Source organism: Venturia canescens, chromosome 6 (assembly GCF_019457755.1).
Source record: "Venturia canescens isolate UGA chromosome 6, ASM1945775v1, whole genome shotgun sequence".
Lineage (NCBI taxonomy): Eukaryota > Metazoa > Arthropoda > Insecta > Hymenoptera > Ichneumonidae > Venturia > Venturia canescens.
In genome coordinates this window covers 4,009,029-4,036,103 of record NC_057426.1, presented here as the reverse complement: position 1 = coordinate 4,036,103, position 27,075 = coordinate 4,009,029, and the positions used below count along the sequence as shown (strand labels likewise).

General features: G+C 42.1%; 3 protein-coding genes and 1 long non-coding RNA gene across 5 annotated transcripts in view; 2 read left to right on the top strand and 2 right to left on the bottom strand.

Annotated features, from left to right (window-relative positions):
* LOC122412475 (reticulon-4-like) overlaps positions 1 to 17,014 on the bottom strand; it is a 28,431-nt gene extending 11,417 nt beyond the window's left edge. For both annotated transcript variants that reach the window (XM_043422011.1, XM_043422012.1), the window contains exon 1: positions 14,829 to 17,014. In XM_043422011.1, the coding sequence (XP_043277946.1) occupies positions 14,829 to 16,455 (1,627 nt within the window). In that variant the 5' untranslated portion in view covers positions 16,456 to 17,014. The remainder of the gene's footprint in view (positions 1 to 14,828) is intronic.
* LOC122412479 (uncharacterized) lies at positions 5,106 to 6,412 on the top strand. The gene is made up of 3 exons (XR_006261351.1): positions 5,106 to 5,681; positions 5,777 to 5,869; positions 5,968 to 6,412. It is a non-coding gene; the product is annotated as an uncharacterized lncRNA (long non-coding RNA).
* Positions 17,015 to 18,711: 1,697 nt separating the features above from the next.
* lace (serine palmitoyltransferase long chain base subunit) lies at positions 18,712 to 25,654 on the top strand. The gene is made up of 10 exons (XM_043421439.1): positions 18,712 to 19,269; positions 20,478 to 20,654; positions 20,855 to 21,009; positions 21,205 to 21,350; positions 21,447 to 21,665; positions 21,922 to 22,085; positions 22,176 to 22,337; positions 22,420 to 22,682; positions 22,876 to 23,005; positions 23,158 to 25,654. The coding sequence occupies exons 1-10, from the start codon at positions 19,120 to 19,122 to the stop codon at positions 23,263 to 23,265; spliced, it is 1,674 nt and encodes a 557-aa protein (XP_043277374.1). The 5' UTR covers positions 18,712 to 19,119; the 3' UTR covers positions 23,266 to 25,654.
* On the bottom strand, positions 25,558 to 26,865 carry LOC122412118 (gem-associated protein 6-like). Its single transcript, XM_043421440.1, has 2 exons — positions 26,581 to 26,865; positions 25,558 to 26,322 (listed from the first exon to the last, which is right to left on the bottom strand). The coding sequence occupies exons 1-2, from the start codon at positions 26,718 to 26,720 to the stop codon at positions 25,983 to 25,985; spliced, it is 480 nt and encodes a 159-aa protein (XP_043277375.1). The 5' UTR covers positions 26,721 to 26,865; the 3' UTR covers positions 25,558 to 25,982.
* Between the last annotated feature and the right edge of the window lie 210 nt (positions 26,866 to 27,075).

Here is a 27,075-nt window from a genome sequence, read left to right as displayed (position 1 = left end):
GTAGGAAAGGAATGCCCTTTCATCGGTATAAATATGGACGAGACAATATCTCGCAATTACTTTTGCCCGCGCGGTATTTCAAATGTATCTTCTTTCGAATCGTTGGTGCCTTGGAATTTGAAAGACTCGTCAACTTCGCGTCGATCTTATACGTGACGCCGACATGTGCCGCAGCCTTTGTAAACGGTATTTTCAACTGTCGTCGGACGCGAGAAACTGTGAGTCATCGCGCAAGTTTTAATTGGTCAACGATATTCGAGAAAAAAGCACGGCAGCAGGACAGAAATTTTCAAAATTCCTTTCAACAGATTTCAGTTCATTTAATTTATCACTCAACAATTTTTGTTTGAATAAAAATTTCCAAAATCCATCAATTTGTGGGAGTCAGCGATTAAAATGTCGCGACGGTCCTTCCGGCCATTTATTTGCATATTTTTGTCGTGTATTTTACGAAAATTCGATAGGGAATACTCGAAAGAATGAGAACAATGACCTTGCATTTTTAAAAGCCGGCGAACCGCACCGTTTCTGGGCCTGCGCGACTCGGTGTACTTTTCCACGTGATAATTGCTCGCCATCGTGAAAAATGTATTATTCAACGTCGCCGGGTGAGATAAGAGTGGAGCATCGATCAGTTACGATTCTCTAAAGCACTCGTCGCGTGTCCAGAATTGTATACGAAGCCACGAGTTCTGTTTTTGCCTCGAAGTCTCGAGGGGTTTTAAATTTTTTTCTGCTCACCGTGCACCATCCAACTTTTCCTATAAACGACGTCAAAATATCACGTGCCCGCGCGAGGACTGATTGCGTTGCAGTCAAATTCGTGTACGAATCGAGACCCAAAGAGCGATATTGACGACGGTCTTTCGAGAAAAAATTTCAAACGATTTCTGACGACTCGGGATTTTCGAGATTTTATTGAATCGATAAAAACTCTCATCGAGGCACGAGTCACGTCCTGCTTCGTCATGAAAACGCTTGAGAAAAATATCTCAAAGATGCTCGCAACTCTTCCAGTCGAGGGTCTTCCTCGACCGAAGAGAAATAAAGTTGATCAATAAACGCTCATATATGTACCGCTTTTAGCTTCGTATCTCAACCGTTATCTTATACCGCCAAGCGCTTTGGAAGCCGGAGAAATTGATTTTCTTGCTCCCCGTACGTACTTCGTCTGAACTTTACACGAGCCAACTGAAAAACTTTTCTTTTCAAAAACTCAAAATTGCTTCACTGAAAAACCTTAAAAACGCATTGCCCGTTGTGAGAATTCGACAAATTTAGCGCCGGAGGCCAATAAATTTGTTAGTGTTAAGTAAAAAATTTGTCAATTAAGAATTTTCGCGTGAATCTTCGACGACTGACAAAACTTGATCGACTTGAATAAAATCGAGAGATTTAAGCCCGACGGCGAGCGTCCTCGATCCATGGATTTGTTCGTCACGGAGTTCTGGTGAAAATATGCGACAGCGGCTCAGTGTCATAGCTCTCGGGATGAAATAATACAGTCGTACGAAGCTGATTTAGCAGGCAAGCTGCCAGGGCGCATATGCGAGGAGTAGTGAAGAAAAAAGAGCTTTGTCGAATGCGACCCGGCGACTGCGTCGAGGTGTTACATAACGCCGTTTAATCTCGATAAATCCAGCAGCAAATTCTTAATCACCTTCCCAAAACGTGCGATATTTTGTTTCCATTGTTTTTCGTCTTCTCTCTTCTGGAATAAAATGTCCGACGATTGGACAGAATTGAACGATTCATTGTGACGGATAACATGCGGGAGAGCATCGCGCAATGATCCGTTGGCCCCAGACACTTGCTTGGGACAGGAGAGGATGGACAAGTGTCATGTGTTTAGCTGAGCCACACGACCTCAATGAACGTACAGCGCCGCAGAGAGCAAGCAGCTTCGTATATACACACTGCCACAAAACCAGTCTTCGTCCGCTGAGTTTCTTTCTTCTATAATCCGAGTACACACGTGTTGTTATTGTTATTCGTGTACCGGCGAAGAAGAGCTGACGCGAAATGGGTATGAAAATGGCGAGGGCAAAATCGCATTTCTGACGAGTGCTCAGCCGTTTTTCCTACGTTTTATCATTCGTGATAAACGAATTGATTACGTAAGAGCTATTTTAATAGGCCGACTTGGCCTTTTTCATCGTGTCACATCGGGATGCTCGGAGCTAATGGATTCACCCGTCGAATCGAGGATGGATCGAAGAGAAAATATCGAAGGACAAGTTTTCCTTCGATGCTTCACTGTCCACCGGATTCTTGAGACACTCCGTAGAATCGCAGCGTCGAGAATACGTCACGAGAAGATTCACTTGTCGCTTCAGTGTCGCTCATTTTTTCTCCTCGGCATCCTCCTACTCGTTTCTATATACTTGACAAAGTCCGTGAACTTCGGCTACACCCATAATCACGTAACGCAGGTGTGCGGTGTCATCATCACATGCGAATAACGAGCCAACATACCCAGTCTTTCCCGGGCATGAAACGACGTTTTTTCAATTCTTTTGTATAATTCGATCGTATTTTTAGCTGACGGAGACGCGCCATTTTTGTGAGGAATCCGGCCTTTTGAAAACTCTTTTCATCTGTTTTTATCTTCCGAAGAGTGAATCGAAGGGTTCGGCCATTTTTTTTTCGAGAGGTCGATCCATGTCGGCGTCGGAGATTACACAATTTGACAATGAGCTTGAGTCTCTGACTTTCAATCGTTCGCTGAACGAACACCGCCGATCTACTCGGATTTTCGATATTTTCAAGCTCACACTTCTCTCCCGAACAATGTCAAGGGACGTCTATTTAAATACGAAGTAGGCTAATTAATGGAACAACTTTAAATACGAGAATTTCTGAATACCAACGAGGTCATACGGACGAATCTATCGAGAAAAAGAAAGATAAAGAGCGAGAGCGTTATTTAGCATCGACCCTATTCTGTAGGGGTCTATAATAGTCGTACAATATTTGATCCAAAAAGTGAGCTGTGCGCATGTGCTTTTGAATACTAAAACGGATGGTTCTCGATGTGTTGAATGTGTTAAAAAACGACGGAGACGAGCTGGCATGGCTCTCTCTCACTCTCGCTCATTCTTATACTCTTTCTGGGTCTTGTCACGCGTATGCCAAGAGCCAAAAAGTCTTGATTTGCCCTGGAAGACAAAGATAGAACCGAAATTCTTGACCAAGTGAGCTTTTCGCTCGTCTCCTTTGCCAACTGGGTTTCGTTTCATTATTATACCCAGAAAGAGAGAGAGAGAGAGAGAGAAAGAGTGAGTGAAAAAATTCAAGTTTTCCCTGGCAATTCACTTTCTCAAAATGGAATGGCGGAAAATTCTTTTCAGCGTCAAATCGGGGATGGATTTGTTAAGCCCTTTGCGCAGGTGATTCCGCATGATCCCGTGGCAACGATGAAATTACGGTAAAAATAAAACAAATGGAGATGAAAAACCCTTACGAGGATCAAGGATATTCCAGAAACAGGGAGTGCCCGAGCCGGCAGTGGAGTTGGCTGATGTCCTCTTGCAACTATCGGCCTCGGCACCGTTCGATTGCGACTCCTTCCTGGGCAAACTGCATACCGGTGGCGTACCTTCCGCTTCCATTTTACTTACGTATTACTTCTCTTAGTTTTAGATTTTATTCACCAACTAAATTCCAAAGCTTCTCGAGCAATGAAATCTCACTCCGAAGCTAAATAGTAAAAAAAATGGAAACGAGCCTTCCCCAAGGCTTTTCACAGTGATCCGCACACTTTTCACTTCGCGCCCTCCGGTCACGAGCCCTTGCCGCTACTGAGCAAACGAGTCGCTCGCTCGGGCTTTTCAAACTTGGCAGATTTAAGTGCCGATCGATCCTGAGAGACACAAACACACGCACAGTCGAGCACGAGACTGAGAGAGAGGCACCTCGATGATAACACAAACCTTCGTGATAATACACTCGTCGCTTTCCCCCTCCCACTAATTCTCGTATATAACCAACAATAATTTCACGCACTCAAGGTCCCAGCAGCGTGCTCTCGTTCCAATTCGCTTTTTCGTTCGCGTTGCCCACCGTTGCCGAGCTCGCACGTATACAAACACGCATTAGCAGCAGCCACGAAATAGTCAAATGTTCGAGACGCGAACAGGGGTTGCTCGAGATATCGGACTTGCGCGTACGAGCCCCGTAAACTCGCAAGAGAGAGAAATGGGAGAAAGAGAGAGGGAGATAAATGCGCTTGGGAGGTAGGACCGAGAGACGGAGAAGGGAGATTCCTACTAGCCAACAAAGTGCGTCGTACGTTGAATTTTTTAACCACGACACAGGGAAACTCAACTTTCTGTGACGAAGAGAGATCGAGCAGAGTACGTCCCCGTGTGTTCAGCGGCTACATACACTTTTCAGCTCTCGCGTATTATCAAACGCAGTATTTCATGTGTACGAATTTCGCATGTACAGGAAGCTTAACAACCGATCGAGTTCGTCACCGTCCAACCGACTCTTAATCCAGTTTGATCTTCCGCTTGTTTTTTCCTCGAAAAACGAAGGTGGACCGTGACTGGTTCACGTCGAAGTGAGGACTGAAGCTCTTATCGATCGGTACCGCGAGCCCGAGCCACGCAGAGGGCTTTTCCACGTCCTCTCTCTCCTTCCCTCTCCTCCTTCTCATTCTCATTCTCCTCCTCCTCCTCTCACTCTCCACACGAGCACCCTGCATACATATAGACGTCGAATATACGTCGAGTACCGACTAACTAAGAAAAGGGCGCATGCCTCATTGTCTCTTCTCCCAAATCGGACTCCCCATGGCCTTCTGCCTCTCACGCCCACTCATAACGTCGCTTCTGCTGTCACGACTCCCTCTTCTCTATCCTCTGTCCTCCGCGCCCCTGCTCTCCCTCTTCCGCTACAGTTTCCACTCTTGTATTTGCTGCGCATGCATGCTTCGCTACTCTTTCAAACCATAGCTTCATTCCGCCTCATGCTACAGTTCGCACTCTTGGCAGAGTCTACTCCTCTCCTCGTGTAAATACGCATTGAACGAATGCGCATGGTCGCCGTCACATCCCTGGATTTAACCAATCCTACTTATCCTACTATTTTTCATACTCGTACAAATATTTCTGTCTCTTACTCTCGCGTCCTCAAACTTTTTCGCTTATCATTATTCTGGTTTTGTCACACTGATTCCAACTCTGCTTCTCGCTATCAATTTTTATCACTTTCTTTTCCGAGTTCCCGAGTTACCTTTTTTCTGGAGAACTGTTTCGGTGGACGCGGATTGAAATCGTTGGTCAAATCTACGTCGGTGTTGGGACGATGAACGTGGTCAATTTTGGACAAGTTCAACTTTTACTCTAAAAGAGCTTGGTTTCCGAGCCACGAACTCGACAGCAAAGGAAATTACTTGGCAAAACGGGGCTCGCGAATGAAGCACATTTTCCAGAGGAAGTGCAGCCGAAAGAGTTTTTGTACGAAAATAAAATAGCCGACGACGAGCACGCCAGGTATTAGAAATTTCGGTTCGTGCGGATAAGTTTTCTGCAATATTGGAAATTCGTCGTTGATTTTTTGACGGCGAGCAAGAGATTATTTGGACTTGAAGAGGTTCAGAAGCTGACGCATTCGTTGAAAGTTCTTTGCGAATCCTTCAGGACATCGCCATAAATTTTGACCATTCGGAAATCGAGGTGAATACAGCTTTGGCAAATATTTCGCATCATTTTTGTATCCTCTGTCGATATCAGCCAGCTTTTTTTATCACCGACCGTTTTGACCAATGCAGAAACCCTTTTTCGTATCTTCGATCTTGACTGACCCTGGAAAGCGGATTACCGATCTCCGCGTCACTGCGGAAACATTGAGTCATCTGTTCGGCGTAAGTTTTTCACACCGAAATCATTGTCCTGCAGTCCCGCGAAGACCTCAATTTTTGTACCAGTTTCGGAATGAACCCTTCGTCGGCTCTATTTCCAGATTGGCTTTGCCATGATGAATAACCCAGCAAAAATTCTGACGTTTGTCGAGTTTAACAGACGCTGCTACAACTGAAAAATGTGGGGTACGCGTTTCGTGTTGACTTCGGTGATTATTTTTTACATCGATCGATGCAATCGCAGTAGATTCGATCGGTCATGATTAGAATCGTCGTGGGAGCTTTTTTATTTGTAAAAAACCCGCCCGCACGCAAAAGAGGCTTGCGTTGAAATATTTTGAAGCAACGTGTCGATTCTCTCGAACGAATCGAATTATTTTTCAGGCAATATTGAGCCGCGTTTTTCCTTAAATCCACTCGTCGTAAAACTTGTCTTTATCGCTGTTTTTTTCCCCGGGGATTACAAAGTTGAATCCTTGCGGTTTTGTCTTACAGACTTTCCCCCACTGCCAGATCCGCGATCAGGCTTAATGGTGACGTAACGAAAATCGGCTGAAACGAAGCTCCGAGAGATAGCGAATCTCGGTAATCATATTATTCGTGCTAAGGCGTTACAAAGTACAAATCATGCCGCAGACGACGAAGAGTTGCCTGAAAAACAACTTGCTCCACGCAGAAGAGATTTCCGCAATAAAAGCCTCGAGAGCGAACGACGAATCGTGGAAAAAACAAATCCCACCTGAAATTACGAATCGTCCGTTATCGGCGAAGACTCAAAGTTCAAGTCTGACTCGGGATTTGGAAAAAATGACGAAATTCTTGTAACTCGATACGCAGATCTTGTCTCCTTGTCCGCTTTCGTAATCTGCAAGGCTATCGCGCATTGATTCATTCGTCTCAATAACGTCTCACGGATACTGGAGTGTGACGACCGAAACTGAATACGAACGTTATCCTAGACGATTCGCATCGACGATTTTCCGTTATAAACTTTCACTCCTGCGTCCAGATCGATTACAGAATATTCTAATGATCTCCGTGCGCGCGGAGGAAAACTGTCGCACAGTCTGAAATTCTAGGGAATAAATTCCCTGGTGCAACGCTGAAACAGCAAAATCGATTGATCGATTAGATAAACTGCAACTCAAAAGGGCTTTTCGATATTGAGAACGATTTGCCTTTGAAAATTCAACGTTGCTGCACTCCCATTTTTCATCCGATACCGAATCCACCCCTTTTATTTTCCTTTTATAAATAAATAAAAACCGGATAAATTATATGCGAGCTACTAAATAGCATGCTCGAATAAAGGATGAAGAAAACGAGCAGACTCGGTGGCGCCCATGCAACCGTTAAATAGGGGAGACCCTTTGTCGCCGCCCACGCCACCCTCGTGTGAGCCAGACAACCCTGCATTCGCCACTGCACAGCGAAAATGCATCTTCCACCCTCGTTGTTTTCGCTAACGAAAATAAAAATTTGTGTTACAAAAGAAACGAGACGCTCGTCGATACGGATCGGAACGAGTGATCTCAAGCTGGAAACTTCCTGTAATTGATTGCCTTTCGTTTTCGTATCGTAACGTTGAAGATGCGGCTCATTGATTAAATCAGCGAGTCAATATTAATCGGTAATTTGTACAAAAAATACTGCTCTCGTATCAACGACTTTCTAGTTGGGTGAAAATTTGATTTGTGCTGCACAACGAGCTTAAAAAACTGCTCGAATTAGCACATCGAAGCTCGTCAGAGTCGCTCTCACGATGCTCGTGGATTTGTCGAGAATTCGTTTGTGCGGAATTTATTTCTCGGAAAGAGAGATTCGCGAGCCTAGTGATCGTCAATTGCTTGAGTCATTTCCTGCATGCCCGACGTTCAACGAGTTGCCGACCGCTTACCGGTACGGCAGGAGTTCTCTCGGCGATATCGTTCCGCTCGTCGTCAGGCGGTAAAGCGAAATAACCGAGATTACGATCTTTTAAAAGTTTTATTAATCCGAGATTTATCCAAGAGAAAAATGGAACTGGGAGGATTGTCGTGGAAAATAATTTCGAATGAAAATAGTTGAGGAGCGAAGGGAAAAATATAGAGCAGAAAAATTCTCGAGTCCAAATGTTCGACAGCCCGAAACGATGCGTTGGAAACACGTTGCGGGATACCGAGAACAAAAGCAACGATCAATACCTGTCGGAACTGAGGGGTTCCCAAGGGGTTTTCCTTCCCTGCTTCAACCCCACAAAATATTGTTACTTTCGAATGACGCTGGACGAATGATTCATTCTAGAATCTCTTATTTTCAATGCGATTTTATTCCTCTTTATTCTACGCTTCTAATCGCACCGAGTAAACTGCCGCTGGAGAACTGCCAAATTTCACTGGGAATTCACTGCTGATGCAGCACTTCTCCCTTTCTCACTGCGGAAACTCCCACTGCAATAGTTGCAACGTGACTCTGTACCGCATAGCAGCATCCACTCATCCAATCTAACTTTCAATGCACCGCTTATCTTACTATCAGTGAACGCAGATCGGAGCTATCGAGGGTACCATTCACGATTATAATTTTAAGTTATAAAACGAAGCCTATTTTTCACTCGATCGTCCGAATCCATCCTCCGGAAACAACCTCGATGACGCTGAAGTTTGCAACGTTGGAGTCCAACGAAATTATGTAAATAAAAACCCTTAAATAATTCGAGTAATTCTCCAATTTCGTTCCCTGACGAATTTGCAATTCGTGGTTTTTCAAGCTGCACCGATACTTGGCGAGATAAAAAATTTTACGAAGGTTTTTTTCGTTCGTTTCGTTGGACTCGAACGTTGCAAACTTCGGCGTTGCCCAAAGTCGTGGTTCCCTAAACTGTAGTCAATCTGCCAATTTTCGCATCCGAGAAATCGCTCGTGAACTCCAATTCTTGCTGTTCCATTTTCAGTCGTTCTATTTCTACGAAAAAATCGTCAATTCCATTCCCTTAAACATTTGTCGATTTCTCATTAACTTAGAAGGATGCCCGGATGTGACTTCGGCGAACAAAAACTGTGCTCGTAGGATTTCTCAAGCCTCGAGCCACTGGGCGACGACGTTGGTCACCTCGAACTAAGCTCAGACCAAAGTTCCAACAGCTGGTCATTCGATTACTGAACTTGTACAGCGAATCCGGTTTCCCGGATGATATCCGGGCTCTTGGTTCTACATTTCATTTCGTAGAACGACGTTGGAGTTGGTGTTTTTTGAAGTTTACGAAATCCAAAGTTTTTTCATGCGAAGTTATAGCTCAAAATAAAAAAAGTTGGGAAATAATGTTTTCTGGAATATTAATACATTTTCATTGATAAATAAATCAAAAGTAAAAACTTTTCAGGAAAACTCCCGAACGATGCTCGTTTTATTCAAATTCCTTGACTTCATATTCCCCGTTTGGCAATAGATTAGAAAACCTGGGGGTGGCCTCGGCCCCTCGTGGTTTTTGTATCGCCGGCGGAGCTAAGAGCAGTCGGTAAGAATTTAATGGAATTTATATCGTTATTATGCAGGTTTCTGTATGGGGATGACGCACGAATTTGCTCATGCAATAATTCCTCTGAAAACTTGCGGATCAGGATAAAATGGATTCTCCGGTTTGGGAAATTCGAACTGAGCTCAGTGACTGCAGAACCGCCATCCCTCAACAAGCCAATCCTTTCAAACCTGCCAGTTTTTACGCGCCAGAGAGAGCTGAGAAGAGCTCGGAGGCTCGTACCTGACTGAGTTATTCGAGGTTTAGAAAATTCTCTTCAAAGATATTCGTTCGAAAACGAGACAGAAATTGGGACCATTGGAAAGTTGAAGCCGTTCATTTTCTGCGAAAGACCTACACACGAAATCAAGTATTTTTAAAAAGTGTCTGTGGCTGCTGGATAAACGCTCATTATTTTATTAGAGGACTCTTTGAAAGCAGGTTGCTCGACAGAAACGAGGATGAAATTGTGCACTGCTCCGTGCGGCTTTCCCGATAATCGTGAATCGATTTGGCAGGCCAGCAGAGTGTCGGTTTAACAGGGGAATCTTGATGTATCATAGATACGAAGTTTACAGCGTCGCGCAATAAGTCGCTCGATTTTAAAAACGCTTGGAAAGCGCGTACCGTTTTAGTGCTAAAAGTTCTTTGATGACTCGTTTTCAATTACAATGAAAATAGTGTTTTAAAGCGCGATGCAGGAATACTTTTGTGACGTAAATTCCAGCGAATATTCGTCGCAATGTTGTGTTTCGTTGGCAGAAGAAAAATCTTTTATCTTGCATCGGGGATTTCAGCAGCGCGAAAGCGCTACAGGAATTTCCAGATCCGAAATAAACTGCGAGGAGTGTTCGATGACGCGGGTCAAAATGAAAGACTGTTTGGGTGAAAGTACTTTTTTTTATTGACGACCAAAACGGTCTCCGCCGTCCCACGCTTCCGGCGTCTCAAATTTGTTGCATGGAAAGACGAGCCGAGGCACAGTCAACAGATATCCCTGCCATTACCGGCTGCCAACAGGCTTTGCTGAGAAACATTATTTTTAGTCGATGATCCGAGTTTGAGAATCGCGCGAACTTTGTGTCGCCCGGAGAATTCATGCATTTTCCAATTCCAATGGATCGTCAAACTCCGAACGACCGTCAAAGTCAGTTATTTCCAATTACGTTTTTCATCAATCATCCCGAGTTCGTTCCTTTCAGATGATACTCAGTTTGGCCATTATTTCCGTCGCAACACACTTCGACAGAAGCTCAACTTTCGCCCAAACGATGTTCAAGAAAAACAAAATTCCTCAAAATCCAAAGAAACAATTTCTCCGATTCCTCATATTTTTTATTCACTTTCGAAGGTGTTGCTAAAGATAAAAAGGAGAGGGGCGTTTAAGGCGAGTTGCACCAAGAGGCAGCTCGGCTCAAGGAATTCCGACAACACTAATGTCACAGCCTCGGAACATTTCTGATCCCAGTAACTTTTCCTATGACTCAACCTTCGTAAAATTTCTATTGTCCGCATCAACGGATTCGCGGTGCCAGCCCGAACCGCGAAGACCCCAATGCCGTTTCAGTTTTTCCGGCATCTCTAAAAAATCGGAGAATGTCGATAAAGAGGAGGAAAATATTGCTGAAAAACGAAGTCCGACGTCGGACTAACGACGACGAAATTGCACCACAGGTCGGCTCGATTTTCATCAGCGATATTTATTTCTCTTCGCATTTTGCCCTGCCGACGTTCGAAAAAAGGGTGCAATGAGCACGAAGAGGGGAGTGGGGAGGCTTGAGGAGAGTCGAGGGAAGCGAGGGGAGGGAGAAGACCGAAAGTACCGTACTGAGAAGAGCTGCTGGTACGTGTCTCGCACCGATCGATATAATACGACGCAGGCAATGTAGGGGCGAGTCTCCTATAACCCTCGCATTACTTCAACCATCAACTCGTATGTGTATATCGTGTTTATATCAAGTCCCATATATAAGACCGCGGCGTGTGCATGGTCGCGCAACCCTACGTGTGCTCACCGACCCCATATCGTGTCATGGCTCACGTGGAACCGTCGATATGTGTGTACACATATACTTGAGTCTTTTTATCGGTGCTAAAAGTACTCCCATTAATGAAGCCGGTGGTGGAGTCAGGCCGAGACTCGAGACACACGGTACACGCTTTCGGTGCTTGTCACGTCGCGATATCATCTCTCACCGAGCATACATTTTTCTCCCCCGTTTTAATATATATTTCGAAGACTTACGAATTCATCGTTGTACGCAGCGACGATTGAATTACTTTTAAATTAAAGCTTCGACTATTTTCTCGCCGTTTGGCGTTGGCTCCCGAGGCGTCGGAATTTCGCACATTTTCTTGTCGAATCGTAATCGGTAGAAGACTGTTTACGGTAGAAGACCGAGGGATTTCGAAGTCGCAATTGTTTGATTTTCCGTTTGCGCACAATTGTTTCCCCTCCGGTTACAGTTGGCAAAGCGTCAGCGCATCAAAGATTTTTTTATCGGAGAATGTGTTCTCGAAAGACAATTTTTCGTCTTTTGCTTCTTCGAGTTTTGTATTCCATTCGGATTTGGCACGAAGCTGCTGGCTACACGGCGCTCTGAATCCGAGAAAAAACTGAGGCAATAATTTTATTCCCGCCGCCTGAATCACGACTCTAATCATTGGCATTGTCGAAAACATTCGACGGAGCGGAATCGCCGGGCGATTGGCCTGGCCAGTTATCGGCGGACGCACGAGAACAGCCCGTGGAGAAGAGGAGGGGAGATAGAGCGGAAAAAGAAATCTCGCGAGCAAGAAGCGAAACTCTAGCGATGACTCAGAGCCTCGGATCTCCACGCTACTGTACCCTACGAACAAAAGAGTCTTCCAATCGAGATCACTGATACGTTATATTTACCGGGGGATTTTTCGCTCGAAAATTATTGGAGCAAAGTTGCGCTAGTTCGCAACACGCACTTTTTGCGCCGAGCTTTTTTTACTGAATTCTCATTGACGAATCGAGGAATATCTGTACGAAAATTTTCAAGACTGGCGACGGGTGCAGTTCCCCTCGTTCGAAGATAAAATTTTTCTTGCGTAAGAGAAAAAACTTTATTTCAGTTCAAGTGGATTAACGGGAATACAGGCCGTCGAGACTGGAGAAAAGACGCTGAAGGTTGCTACGTCGGAGTCCGACGAAGTTAACGGAAAAAGGATTCTTGAAATGAAAAATGGACGAATTGCAAATGTTTTTTTTCATTCATCTCGTTTCCCAGCGTCGTCCAACTTCACAAAACTCGTAATATCGAAAATATTATTCTTGTACCATTATCGATGTCCAACGACACTGAAGTTTGCAACGTTCGATTCCAACGAAATGAAAGAAAAAAACTTTTGTAATTAGCCAATTTTTTATCTCACCAAGTATCGGTGCAGCTTGAAAAACCACGAATTGCGAATTCGGCAGGGAACGAAATAGGAAAATTACTCGAATTATTGAAGGGTTTTTTACATCATTTCGTAGGACTCCAACGTTGCAAACTTCAGCGTCATGATGACCATCCCGAGGTGTGGAATTGTGGAAATATGAAAGAACGAAAATTGTCGATCATTGTCCCACTGTAGAAGTGACATTTGCAGTGTTTTTTGTCCGGACAGGCTGTCAGCGATGAGAGTTTCTCCGGTGGAGAAACGTCCGGACGATACGCAAGGTACGAATTCTCGAACGAAACTGCACAGATCTGCATAGTTGAACTTTTGTCTAGAAAGAGGCTTGCGAGACCGTACGATATTGTAACCAGGCGGAAGTTACTCACTGCCTCAAACTGGTACATGCCGGAAGAGCGATCGGCTGTGTTGGTAGCGAAGTGATTAGCGCCTGTACCGTTAAAGACTCGAGGTTTAAATTTTGACGCGTTAGAAGAGACGTGGCAAAATTTCGTAACGATTCAATTCTCTTGAACTTCTCGCAGGCTGTTAATTGAGCCTCTCGCTAAACGATTGCTCGTAAACTACGAAGGAAATCGTTTATTAATTCCTCGTCTATCGGAGTTGCTGAAAAACAAAGAATTTTTATTGCCGTGAAAACGAGAATCGAAAACGAAAAAAAAAAAAAAAAACACTGAAATTTGATATTAAAATCCACGAGCATAGAAAGTGAAAAAAATGAGGAACACTGTGAGAAAATCGTCACCACGCTGTCAATGGACTATTATTATTATTTATCTCTATTATTAGAAATGAACTATGCGTGAACAGCGACGATTCGAGTCGCAGATAATTCGCTCATGACTCATAAACCTTTGGTAACGCACACGCGCGCAAACGTGATACACACATTGTGCAGGTGCGCCGTAAATAAAATTGGCGAGTTTTCGAGCCTTGAGGAGGACGATGCTCGTCGTTCGGAGGTGGTAAAAATGTCTTTTTTAATTTCCAGTCAATGCCACGTACTTCCCTTCATATTCGTACGATCGTGCTCAATCGTCTCCGCCGCATATTTATTTTCGAGTCCTCTCAAGCAAGATTCCATCTACTGCAGTAAACCGAGGACCTTTCGATCCGAGAAGAGCCCTCTCAAACTCGCTCTACGTATAACGACTATCGATTCGTGACGTCAAATATCTCAGCGCTAAAATAGCTGCTGCTGGATGAGCAACAAGTTTTCCAACGTGTTGACAGACGCGTTACTGACGCGAATATTATGAAAATCGCATATGAAGGGAAAAGAAAAATCGCAACAAATTTTTCGAGCTTCGTTCAACTTTGCCAGATCTCAATATTTCGCGAATCGCCCGCGTTCAGCGGGCTTTGACTTTTAATTTAAATCGCTGCACATTCACTTCTATCGTGCAACCCAGCAGAGCTCCATTGACGAAAAAAAAACCTAGAAAAAATCTTTCCCTCTTCACAATGAACAGTTACTCCGACAAATCGCGCATTGCATTTTATACAAAGATATAACTGGGTCGACGCGGGACGTTACCATCTTTCGAGTACCTCCGACGCTTACGCGACTTCATTTCTGGATAAAATATGCCGAGAAATATTTCAAGGGACACGATTACTCGATACTTCGTGCATTCATTTGAGAATGAAGAATTCTAAATGGGGCGTAAAAAATGAGAATTAAACAATTTTTGAAAAATTCAAAGCAAAAAAAGAATTTTTAAAGAGCACGAAATTGCTTGAAGTTTTTGGTCTCTCGTTGTTACACGCGAAGAGTTTAAAGACCTCGAAGTGTCGTGCGAAAATGCCGGATAATCTTTCGAAAGCTCGGAAGATAAATTGAAAAATTGCACATTGAAATACGACAATATTATGTTTGATATTTGGGTCGAGAAAATAGCGAGCGAATGGTGAAATAATTTATTCCTCTTGCTACTAAACGTTCAAGGTATGTCTGGACAAGCATATCGTCGAATACAAATAGTCTGAAAGGCAAGAACGCTGAATAAGCGGTTGTGCATGAATCATCGTACTCACCAAGACCCATGTCGGTGAATATTGGCTTTGGCGCGATATCATCGGCATTGACTTTTCTCCCGGTGTAATGCGTGCTGGTTTCGTTGGCGGTAGATCTTGCGGATGTTTTAGCAGGCGATTGTTCTGGGGCAGATTCAAACTCTGAATCTCCGGTTTCTGCGCCGCTGTGCTGTTGCCCTTTAGATTTGCCGGGAGCGGAGCTCACGAAGTCGTTGGACATTTCGAAAGTTTCGTCGTGCAAGCGCTCCCTCTCGTATTCGTTCCGTATGGCGAAGTGTTCATTGTCCTCGTCGTCGTTGTCGTTCCTCGGTAAGGGCGGTAAGGGTTTGGTGGGTGCTTCATTGTAATAATCTCTCTGAGCTTTGAACGTGTCCTCGCCAGTGTCGATCTCTTTATTCACGAACGAAGCAGAATTCTTGGTTTCCGGACGCTCCACGACGTTCCACGTATCGTCCTCGATGAGACTTTTCGGTTCGTTTGTCGATTTTTTAATCTCGACGTTGGGTGATGTCTCGCCAGCGAGAAAATCGTATTCGGGCGATTTTTCTGGTACGGGGAGGACGGAAGACTCGATGTTGCTCAAAAAATCGTTGTTTTTTTGAGACGAAAGAGCTGCTTCGTCGTGTTTGTCGTCGTGCTCACTGTCGTCGTCGATCTCCTCGTTGAAATTTCTTTTCTTTGGTGAAACCGATCTGTCCTTTGTTGTATTGACACTGGCATCCTCGATGCCCGAATCCATGGCGCATTTGTTCTCGAATTTCGCCGGGGACAAACGAGCTGTCAAGTCGCTCGCTGTCTCCTCACTCTCCGCACGAAAATGATCGCGGAATTCTCCGACCTGCGACTTATCGTCCCCGAAAACTCGTTCATCACGATTTTCTAATCCTATCAAGGACTTCGCTTCGTGTTCCATCTTCGTATCAATGCTCAGCGGCTCCGATTGATGATAATCGTTGCTCGCTTTCTCCGTCTCCATAAAAGCCATTGTCGCAGCTTTCGAATCCATCGCACCGATCGTACCGTTGTCCCGTTCAATCGTATTACTCGTTAACTGATTATTATAATCGTGAGGATAGTGTTGATCCTTCGGATCGCGGTCCTGCCCGACAATACCGCTGAACGTCTGCGCACTCCCGACCAACACTTGGCTCGTTGTATCCTCCTCGTCCTCGTAGCTCTCTCGTCGTTCAGGCTCCTCGTACTTTTCGTAATTCGCTGAAGGTGGCGGGGTCGCGGGCACGGGCTGTAGAATTCTCTCGTCAGCCGGTATACTAGTGTCGAGTATATTGCGCTCGAGTTTACTCGCTAACGTTGTTAATTCTTCCGTTGCACAGCCCTCGGATATTATTTTTTCACTCTTGGAAGCATGTGGAAAATCTATCAATTGCATTGACGTTACGTCAAGAACGTTTTTAATATCGGCTCGTGACTCGTCGTTCGGCGATATTTCGTGCTCCAAATGCTCGAAATCGTCCATCGAATCGTTCTCACGTTTTATCGTTTTTCCACCGGTCAAACCCGACTCATTAGTCGGAGCGGATGACGCATTTTGTTTAGACTCGATCGAAAAACCTTCCCCGATTGATTGTTGTTCGTACTGCGGATGGAAAATCGAATTATTTTCCATTTTTCGAGGCAGATGGAGCAGCTCCCACGAGGAGCCGGAAGCACTCGACAAATAACTTTTATTTTACCGGCTATTTTTTCTCCTCGCTCACTCTTTTGTTTGCCACAACTTCTTCGCTAGACCGCGCCGCGACCAACTATCGAGAGGGCTTTTATTTTTTAATTATTTAACTCGGATTATTATGAACTTTCACACGCACACACACTTTTTATTGAGAACCTTTGGCAGATGTCTGTGGAAACGACGAACACCACGAAATTTCGGGCCTGGAACTCCCGAGCCGGTTTGTAGAAGACTGCAAATTTCAGCGGCCCGATATCACCGGTTAAACTAAATTTAACCTTTTTTACACACACACACACACACACATACACACACACACTCGCTCTCACTTCGTCTCACTTATTTTCATACACTATTTTTCAATCTCCCCCCCCTCAGGGAGAGAAATATTCTGATTTATATTATTACACACTCAGCTGTCAAACGTCAGTGTAGAGAACGCCCGCACGCGTTTGAGCAAATGAGGAAGCACACAGAATACCGTGAACGAGACTTTCCGAGAGAGGAGACTGTACTGGTCGGATGGTGCGCTCGTTGGGTATATAGAGAATCCGAGAGCCGATTCGAGAGGGCAAGGTAGAAAGCGGAACGACAATGATCGGGGTAAATGGGAAGGAGAACCGTAGGGCGCAGTCGCAAACCGCACAAATCATATGATATTCGTGTCCGGAGATGGATCCACAAATATTTTTCTAACTTATCCAAACGATCCTGCTGCGTCGCGTGCGTAGAAAATTTTCGATATTTATCGACGGGCGGCGACTCGCGGCGATTTCATTTGCATTCTGCTTCAATTTACGAATTGAGGAGAGTTCTTTTTTGCATTTTCCATGTAAATTCAAGAGGAAAAAAGTTGTCAAAACGATTCCACGAGTATCATTTTTCAGGACTGTTTATATGTGATTAGCACGAAGTATCCGCATGCCAAATTTACTCGTGATTGCTTAATCCGGTAGTGGAATTTAAAGATAACGAAGAAACGATCTTTCGGCTTGATGAGCTAGCGAGGATGAGCTTGGGACAGCGCCGGCGAGCGATGCTCATACAAAAATACTTAATTTTTCAAACTTTTCTTCTTAATGCATCTGTCGATAATACAGGGAATTATTGATTTTTATTTTTCCCCAAAGTATAACTATTTTTCTTCTTATCTAAAAATAATTCGAAACGTTGCCGCAACAAAGAACCTGCCATTTCTATAGTCATTGTATCACGATGTTATGAACAATTTCACTCATCGAAGCTTCCGAGGAATGGAGAAGAAGTTCCGGTGTCGCGAGTTTATGTTCGAACGACGAATTTTTTTTTATTCGAAATTCATTGTATAAATCACGGAATGTGGTAAATTGAACTATTCGTTGAAAATAACTGCGCAAACGAATATATTTCGTATTAAACCCGAAGATACGAACTTCCGAGAAAATTCCTCGTATTTCGATCGGCCTTGACACGTTCATGAGGTCATCAAATACAGTGTGAATTGTACGTAGAATAAAAATAGAACCTTTTTCGACCGCAACGACACTGTATCGCCAAAAAAATTTGGGGACTTTCCATCGGTTCGAGTTCCATCAGTAAAAAAACTACCAAGTGCCATGAATTTCTAAGAAATTTTGATCTTTTTTGTTTAGAAATCACGATTTTTTATTTAGTTCGGAACAAAGTTGGGGAATAAAAATAATTAAAAAGCTGAGAAACGCTTTATTTTTGAGAATCTCAACGCGTCTGCGTGTATTCGAAAAAAGATATTTCTTTATAGAATCGGAAAAATAATCTTTTTTCCGAACGAATGAAGCGGTGCTTCGGTGCGCTCTTTCTTGGCCGCTATCGTGAAAAAAGATTTTTGTTTTGATGTTTTTTCTTGTGTAAGATTATCGTTTTCCTAGTACAGATCGGTTAATCTTATCTTTTTTCTAACAATAGATAAGAATCAGTACAGTACGACAGAGCACACAAAATTTATATTTGAGGGAAAAGTTGGCTTTGATTCGCTGCCGACGTTGAAGTTCGGAAATTGAGTTAAAAAAAAAAGAACGCGGATGAGCATTTCCAGAAATAATGAAAGTCGGAACAACGTGGGAAGGCAAAAGAATTAGTGGGATTTGGGTAGCCAGGGGCCTTCCGACGAAGTACTTCAGCCCTGGGCCACGCGAGCTCGGCGAGGTTTTGTATTGGCTCCTAGAAATGTACGGCTAGTATTTCAGTAAGCTGCGAGCGGTGTTCAGGTACGGAGGCCCGTTGTTCGAGGGCTTTGAATCGCGGCGCATTGAGTGAAAAAAAATTCGATCCTCCGCGGCAAAACTGTAGCAGGGAAGATTCAAAACACGAAGAAGGGAGTGAGAGGGAAGACGGAAAGCAAGGAATTGGGGAGAGAGAAAAAGGGAAAACACACGGGAGTGAGAGAAAAGTGTTAATAGATTAGTATCCGGAAGGGAGCGGGGCGTTGGTGCGCCGTTTTAAAGAATCTAAAAATCAGTCAAAGAACTTCGTTGTTCGATCGACAGACGTCGAAGAGCTCTAGCTTTTTTCCCATTTTATTTTGCACTCCTTCGGACACTACTTTCCGTTAAATCATCTCGAAAAATCTCATAAATCGTTGACATGGCTACTGCAAGAGTACCCATTGCTATGTCCACGTCGAGTGATCACGACGATAAATTGCTGTCGTTAGGAAAAAATTCGCTTAACGGTACAATCATGAATGGAAATATAAATGGACACAAGAATCCTCGAAGCAACGGACACCTTCAGGTCAGTCAATACCCGGTTAAACAATCCTGAGTGCTCTCTTTGACTCGAACATCGAAAACGAACGTTCGATTATAAAATAGAATTCGTTAACCAACGAAGAGTCCAAATTTTATGAAGATTTTGTGGACATGCCGCGAGTTACGAAATGTGACGATCGGGTATAGAGAAGTCAGGACACGCGGGGACAATCCAGAGGCGTAGTTTTAAGTACAATGCTCGTAACTCAAGCTGGCCGTCGTGTGCTACGTCGATATATTTCGCCTTTTGAAAACTTTGGTATTTCCTCATCTCCCATTTCATAATGACACGTTACTAGGGACGTAATAAAACCCTTTAACGATGACGGCGATAATTTTCGGTTGACATTTAGCCGACCGGCGTTATTGGCACCAGAAATGTAGGACAGTGCCGTGCTGCAAAGTGCGTGTGCACTTGCCTCTGCGTACAACTGTACTGGATTGCGCGAACGAGTTTCCCGAGTGCGACTGTACTCGAGTGAGCTTGTTAAGGACCATGGCGGCTTTGGTGCATTGAAAAAAGAGAAAACTCCCCGCGAATGGCTCAGCTTCGATCATAGCCTCAAAAAACGAGCTTCGTCTGCAACGATACTCAACTCGATGCCATTTTTTTCTCTATGAAATTGTTCCCTTGAAATTCGCTGACTCTCTCGGGTCCTTAAAAAAAACAGTGAATTGAACTTCCTTTTGGACGAGTCGAAGTCCGACCTTTCCACCGCGAAGCCTCGCTACCGAACTGTGCAGCTAAAAATTTTGTGACAATCTCCGTCTTTTTCCCTGTTCGTAGTTTTTCACCGTTGATTACAACGATACTTTGTGCGATTCCCAAAATAGGCTGGGAAGGATGAAAATCAAATGATAAAATCATCAGGTTTTCCAACGAAGATTCTGACTTTTGTTCTGCAGATATTTCTGCAAGAGCATTGCGTTTCAAAGAGCTCGTTGACTTAAAGTCCCTTGGACGATTCCAAAGCTTAATTCGGGTCAAATCTGAGTCAATTTATAGCCTTCGAGAATGAACTATAATGGTACACGTAACACTCGATACTCGCGAGCACGATTTCATTCCACAGAATCTTCCTCCAAAGCACATTTTTTCGTTGAGCACGATTTTTTAACTTTGAATGTACGCGAAAATCCATTCGCTCGAGTTCAATGAACCAATCGACTATCCAATCGTCCTATTTACAGAGCAGCAAAACCAAACGAGAGTACACAACAACGGAGCCGGAAAAAAAAGAATCTTTCGAGCCACCGACGTTCTTCACAGCCGCTCTAACCCACCTTGGATTCTACCTACTAATGTTCCTGGGATTTATAAATCAATTGTTCTTCACGCCAAAAGTAGCTCGAGAACAAAACCGCCAGGTATTTAGCTCAAACGTTCAGCTTGAGGAGAGCCAATCTTGTCCTCCCAATTTTTTAACTGCTGGATATCGAGACGCTTATCTAACTTTAATTATAAAATAAATAAAATCCCTTTCTAATGGAAATTTAACCGGCCACGTTTACGAATGCGAAATCCTTCGGTTCGTGTAATTTTTTCGTTTTTTCATGTGCTCCTGAAGGGATACGCAGCTCTCTATGACAACTTTGAGACATTTTATCTCCGCTACGTTTATCGAAGAGTAAAAGACTGTTGGAACCGTCCCATTTGCTCAGTGCCAGGTGCTATGGTAACTTTGAAAGACAGAATAACCCGAGACCACGGGTGGACATTTGAGTAGGTATTATCAATCAGTGTTTTTAATACTGGCACACATTATTTGTGTTAGAAATAAATGCATACGTTGACTGCAAGCAATAGTTGATAATATTTCTGAGCAGTTATGACGAATGGCAATAAATAGCATGACAGAGTCGTGAAAGTTTAAACCAAGTTTTTCATTCACAAATAACTTTTTTTTTCATTACTTAGATTCACGGGGACCGAAACCCCTTGTATTAATTTAGGTTCCTATAATTATTTGGGTTTTGCCGAAGCGTCGGGATCATGCGCCGAACAGAGTATCGAAACTCTGAATCAATTTGGCTGCTCGAGTTGCAGTCCTCGTATGGAACTCGGTAAATAAAATAACTTGAAAATCAACCGGTGCTAGTTCTCTTAACTCGTGGAAAATAGACTTTAACGTATATTGAAAAGCATTCTTTGAATTTTAGGAAACTTGCCGATCCACGACGAGTTGGAAAAACTGACGGCACGCTTCTTGAGAGTCGAAGACGCCATCGTATTTGGCATGGGCTTCGCGACCAACGCTTTGAATTTACCCGCCTTGCTCACTCCCGAATGCTTGGTTCTCAGTGACGAAAAGAATCACGCATCATTGATTCTTGGGCTGAGACTTTCTGGAGTTGTTACCAGAGTATTTGAGCATAACAGTAAGCTTGAAAGAATCACGTTTTACTGATTTTTTTTAGTTTATTGGAATAATGAAAAAATATTTTAAACCAGTCAAACTGGAAAGTCCGAAAGGATTTCAAAGCTACGAGAAATCAGGCTTAAAAACGATTCGAAATTCGAGACTAATTAATAAAATGAAATGTTAAAATGATTAATGATTAGGAAACTATAAAAATGATTGCGAAACATTGTCAAGCTCGTTGAGAAAAGTTGAAAAAAATAAAACTTTTTCAGATTTGAAGGATTTGGAGAAAAAATTGCGCGAAGCGATCGCTTCCGGCCAACCAAAGAGCGGAGTGCCATGGAAAAAGATAATGATTGTCGTCGAGGGAATTTATTCGATGGAAGGTTCCATGGTCCACTTGCCAGAAGTGATAGCTTTAAAAAAAAAATATAAGGTCAGTAGTCTCAGGAAAGATGTTTGAACTCTGAATTTATTAAAACTGGTTTGAAAGCTGAATAATTTTCATTCTGCTTTACTCCACCAGGCCTATTTGTATCTCGACGAGGCTCACAGCACCGGTGCGATGGGTAAGCAAGGGAGAGGGGTTTGTGACTATTACGGAATCGATCCTCGCGAAGTGGATATTCTAATGGGAACTTTTACCAAAAGTTTTGGCTCAGCTGGTGGTTACATCGCGGGTTCGAAGGTAAAAAAAAATTTCAATTCTCTTTCTCAATTTAAAGATTTACTTGAAAATCCAGAATTTTTCGTGATTTTTACGCTTTTAGGCCTTAATCAACTATTTGAGAACGTACAGCCATGCTCATACGTACGCCGTTGCCATGTCACCCCCAATAGCTCAACAAATAATAACGTCCATGAGAATAATTATGGGAGAAGACGGAACGGACGCAGGAAAAACGAGGATCAAAGCATTGGCGCGTAATACACGCTATTTTAGACGAAGACTCCATCAAATAGGCGTTATAATACACGGCCATGAAGATTCTCCAGTTGTGCCTATGCTAGTTTATTTATTCTCAAAAATAGGGTAAATATGAAATTTTTTACACAAAATCTTCCAACAGTTTCATCATTTCGTTCAGTTTCGAATAATGTACTCGGTAACACGGTTATGTTTTCACAAATAATCAAACAAATTGCTACTTTTTCGAATGAAAACTCCAAAAGTGATATCTACATTGCGAAACTTTAATTCACGTAAAACGATTCGATTTTCACAGTTTCGTTATTCGCACTTTGACAAAGCGAAATATTGCGACGGTTGGAGTTAATTTTCCGGCGACTCCTCTCATGGCAGGTAGAATTCGTTTCTGTTTGTCAGCCGCCCACACGAAAGAACAATTGGATTATGTGAGTACAAGCGTTCATTTGTGATTCACACTTTATTCATTCTTCACGAATTCTTTCAACGACTATAAAAAGGAATCGAATAAATTGCGGCTCAGGAAATTAGCTGGTTTTGCAAAACGTTAGAAACAGAATATTTTCTCTTTATGTTTCAGGTGCTCTCGAACATCGAAGACATGGCCGACTACATCGGATTGAGATACTCAAGGAAAGTGCGTGATCCAAACCCCATCGAGTATTGTTCAGACAGCGAGACGGATTGACCTTTGACAGTGGCTGAATCTTAAGAAACAATATTATTCAGTAAAACGATCGTGTGGAACAAGGACGGTAAAATTTTGGAAATTTGACTGGAAGAGAGTGCACAAAATTCTTCGTTGAATGATCGAGCGGGGACGCGGATGAAAACGGAAAAGGATATGCACCGACGAAACGCCAATTCGAAGAAATAAGATCGACTCTCGTTATCAGCAGAGAGCTTATCAAACTTTTCCCTGATTATTTATCGGTGGAATGTAATATTCATAAGGGCATTTAGACGAGGAAATAAGCTATGCTCGAGTAACTAGCATTTCGGAATGTTTAAACGAAGAAAAAGAAATAATGAGAAGCTTAAGAGATTTTTCAGTCGTCAGCACATAACTCAGCCGTCTAAATCAAGTATGTCTTTTTTTTAGTTCAAAAAAGCGCTTGGACGCAACTCGCTCTTGCTTAACGACGCCGATAAGCACAAGTTCTCTCTCCCTCTCTCTCTCTCTCTCGCACTTGGCGCTAAGTCGAGTTTTGCCTTAACGCGCATGTTCGATAAGACCATTTAACTTAAAATTCAAACAAATGCTTACCGCGTCAAAAAAATACTGCCTAAGAGAAAAACGAATGGGTGATACATTAAACAGTACTTGGGGATCGCTATCGTAGCAGTGAAAAGCAGATAGACAACCGGCCACAGACGTTGAGCGATTAGCTTCGTTCCTTGTAATCATGCCAATCGCACACATCCGAAGTGATCTCGATCAGACGACATTCAATGGGTCTGCGCTATAAGTTGAAAATATCGCACGTACACGACCAATATATTCAGAGTATTGTAATTCTTCCGTTCCTTCGGTTTTCACTTTTTGATAAAATTTTTTTTCACATTCATTGTTTGTTGAGCACGTTATTATTCGGTTTGAGCCGTTTTTTCAAAATATAAGAAATAAAATTCTCATGCAATTTCGTAAAAAAAAAAAAAAATACCCACGAATTTAATGCCATTCCTATGGAAATGGAAAGATAACAACTCTGAATAAGATACATCGAAATTATGCCTATGTATCCAGCTATTTATCTCAATACGATTTAGTATAATTTATAAGTGTACAGAAAACCTTGAAATCGAATATGCAAGCACAATTTGAAGAACGCACAGACCGAATAGGGAACGGAAATGGAGCAAGGAAACGAAGAGAGAAAGAGTTTTAGTACAAAAATATATATCTGTTAGTTAAATAGTAATAAAACTATTTTTTGTTGTAACATGTTGCATCTGATCGGAAAGCTTCGTTAAGTAGACGGTTCGAAAGTCGAAAAAATTGTTCTTGCATATTGGTCTGACACCGTGAACGGGGTGCAGCAGCGAATAACTCGTTATAAGAAAAGTAACTACGTCGTCCGAATTACATTCGTATTTGGTAAATCAAACTATTAATTTTTTATAGTACCCGCATCCAAAAATTGAATTTCCATTCGTGTATAGCGTACAAAATGTGAGTTAGTTTAGGAGCGTTCACTTTTTGTATCACTCTACCACACCGATTGACGATCGAGGCTCATCCCCCCTTCATATTTGGAAGTTTGTGTTTGTTATAAATTTCATGAGAGTCAAAACATCGATCGAAGAATAATATTATTCACCTCAGAATCTCAAAACAAGCTTTCGAAGCGGATATCACAACGAGTATTATATTCAACAAGTACGAAAAACAAAGAGTACCATTGGGCATTCGTCTCATTCGTCTAGACTATTTCGAGCTGGAAAGTATTTTTCTCGTGTGTTCAAAAGCAACCAGTGCAGAAGTGAAAACTCATTTTTTTTTTAAACCATTTTTAAATCATATCTGAAAAATACTGGAAAATTCAGAAAATAATTCTTCCGATGGAGCTACATTTTTTGTTCTTCGATTCGATTTTTCATTTAGTTCGAGTGTAAGCAACAAAACCAACGAGAATACCTAGAAACCGAAAATGGCATATTTTTTCAAACATTAATTAGCAGGTAATTGTACATATTGCGATTATTTTGTTGAACCAAGAATGATTAATGTAGCTTGTTCAGGAGAAACTGCGAAGTGTTGGGAATACAATTTTTATAATATCATCACATGCTTGGTCGATTCTCAACGGGCTTTATCTAAAATTGTCCAAATTTCTTCAATACTGCACAAAAGTGACTAAGCATATTCTACATTGCAAACATTTCGACAGTTTCATCAATTTCATACATATTGAAACAAGTAAAAAACGCACATATCCTTAAATCTCGGCCTTACACTATAATTCGATACATCCACACATTCCTCATAATCACAGGTTTATTTTTATAATAAATTACAGGTTTAAGAAAAAAGTTTAAAATGTATACAAATATTATAGCTATTGTCAATATGAGAATATCGAATGATTTTTATTTCAATGACTTCTCAACCCTTTTCCTTGTCCTTTGACTCCCATTATTTGTATTTTTATATATGCGAATTTTCCAATAACACTGAAATTTCCATTTTGTGTCATAACAACATTTTTTCTTTTCTCTAATGGATTTAAAAATATTGTCAGCCTCTTATTTTAATTTTTTATGCGTTTTGGAGATGAAAACTAACATCAATTGGCTTCTTTTTCTGTTAAGCATGTGAAAAAAGGGTAGAAACTTGTAAAAGAACTAAAAACCAAGTTCAACAATACCAAATTAAACCGTATGCGGTCTACCGATAGTTTTATGTTACGTCAATTGCGAAAGAATTTTATGAAGACTCGTTAAAACAAGGGGCTGCATAGAAATGCAGTCTTCTGGAGCATAAGGCGGCTTTATGGTAAATACATTTTCCATTTCAATGATGTCTCCGTTTTCTTGTACAGGAAAACGATTTTCAAGTAAAATATTCAGTACAGCCTGTTTCCTTCCCATGATAGCAGCTTTGGAAATGCCAGGAGTATGTTCTTGAAATAACTGTGGCAATTGACCGAGTTCCTCGGACAATACATCAACTTTTTGTACAGCATGTCCAATAACAAATTTCAAGCGCTGTTCAGGTGTGTTTTCTTTCTCTATGAGAACAATGCTAAAAATATGACACATTTAATATCTCTATTAATTCGATTTTGGAAGTTATTCGAAGAACAACGAAATCTTCGTTGTTATATATTTCAAAATTTTCCAATATATGAAACCGAGCATTTTTATTCCATTCGAATGTATTCATGGCTATATAGTCAAAGGTATTAAAGTTTTTACACCAAGAACAAAACCCGGTGTACAAAAATAAAACTATTTCATTATTACTCAGAACTATCGACCGTAAAAATGCAGAAAAACTGACCTTTCTGTAACGGGATCGACCGTATAAACAATGCCGGTGTGAACACTATTATCCGTTGCTGTCACAGTGCAACGTTTGTTTGTATAGTTTTTAAATAAAACTGGATCATTTTTATAAACAATATGATCGTAACTGGTCATTTTTCGCAGTTAAAAAAAAATACCATTATTCTAAAGATATTTTCAATATTGTCTTGTTTCTCTGAAATAATGAAGCTTCTCTTTCTGTCACTCGGCGTGCTGAAAAAACTAGGTTATGTTTTTGAGACGGCGGCGACGGCGAGAATTCGTATTACAATACGATACTTTTATCTTTTCGAGACAGACTTTTCTACTTCCGGTAGAAAAGACATGTTTTCATAAATTTCAATACATTACGCCTCGAATCGTTTTCATTGTATTACAATTTCAACAAAAGGATTTATGAGAAAAATAAAGAATAATCTCATCGCAGAGATTCGTCACATATTATTGGCAGTTATTCGTCCAAAACTTA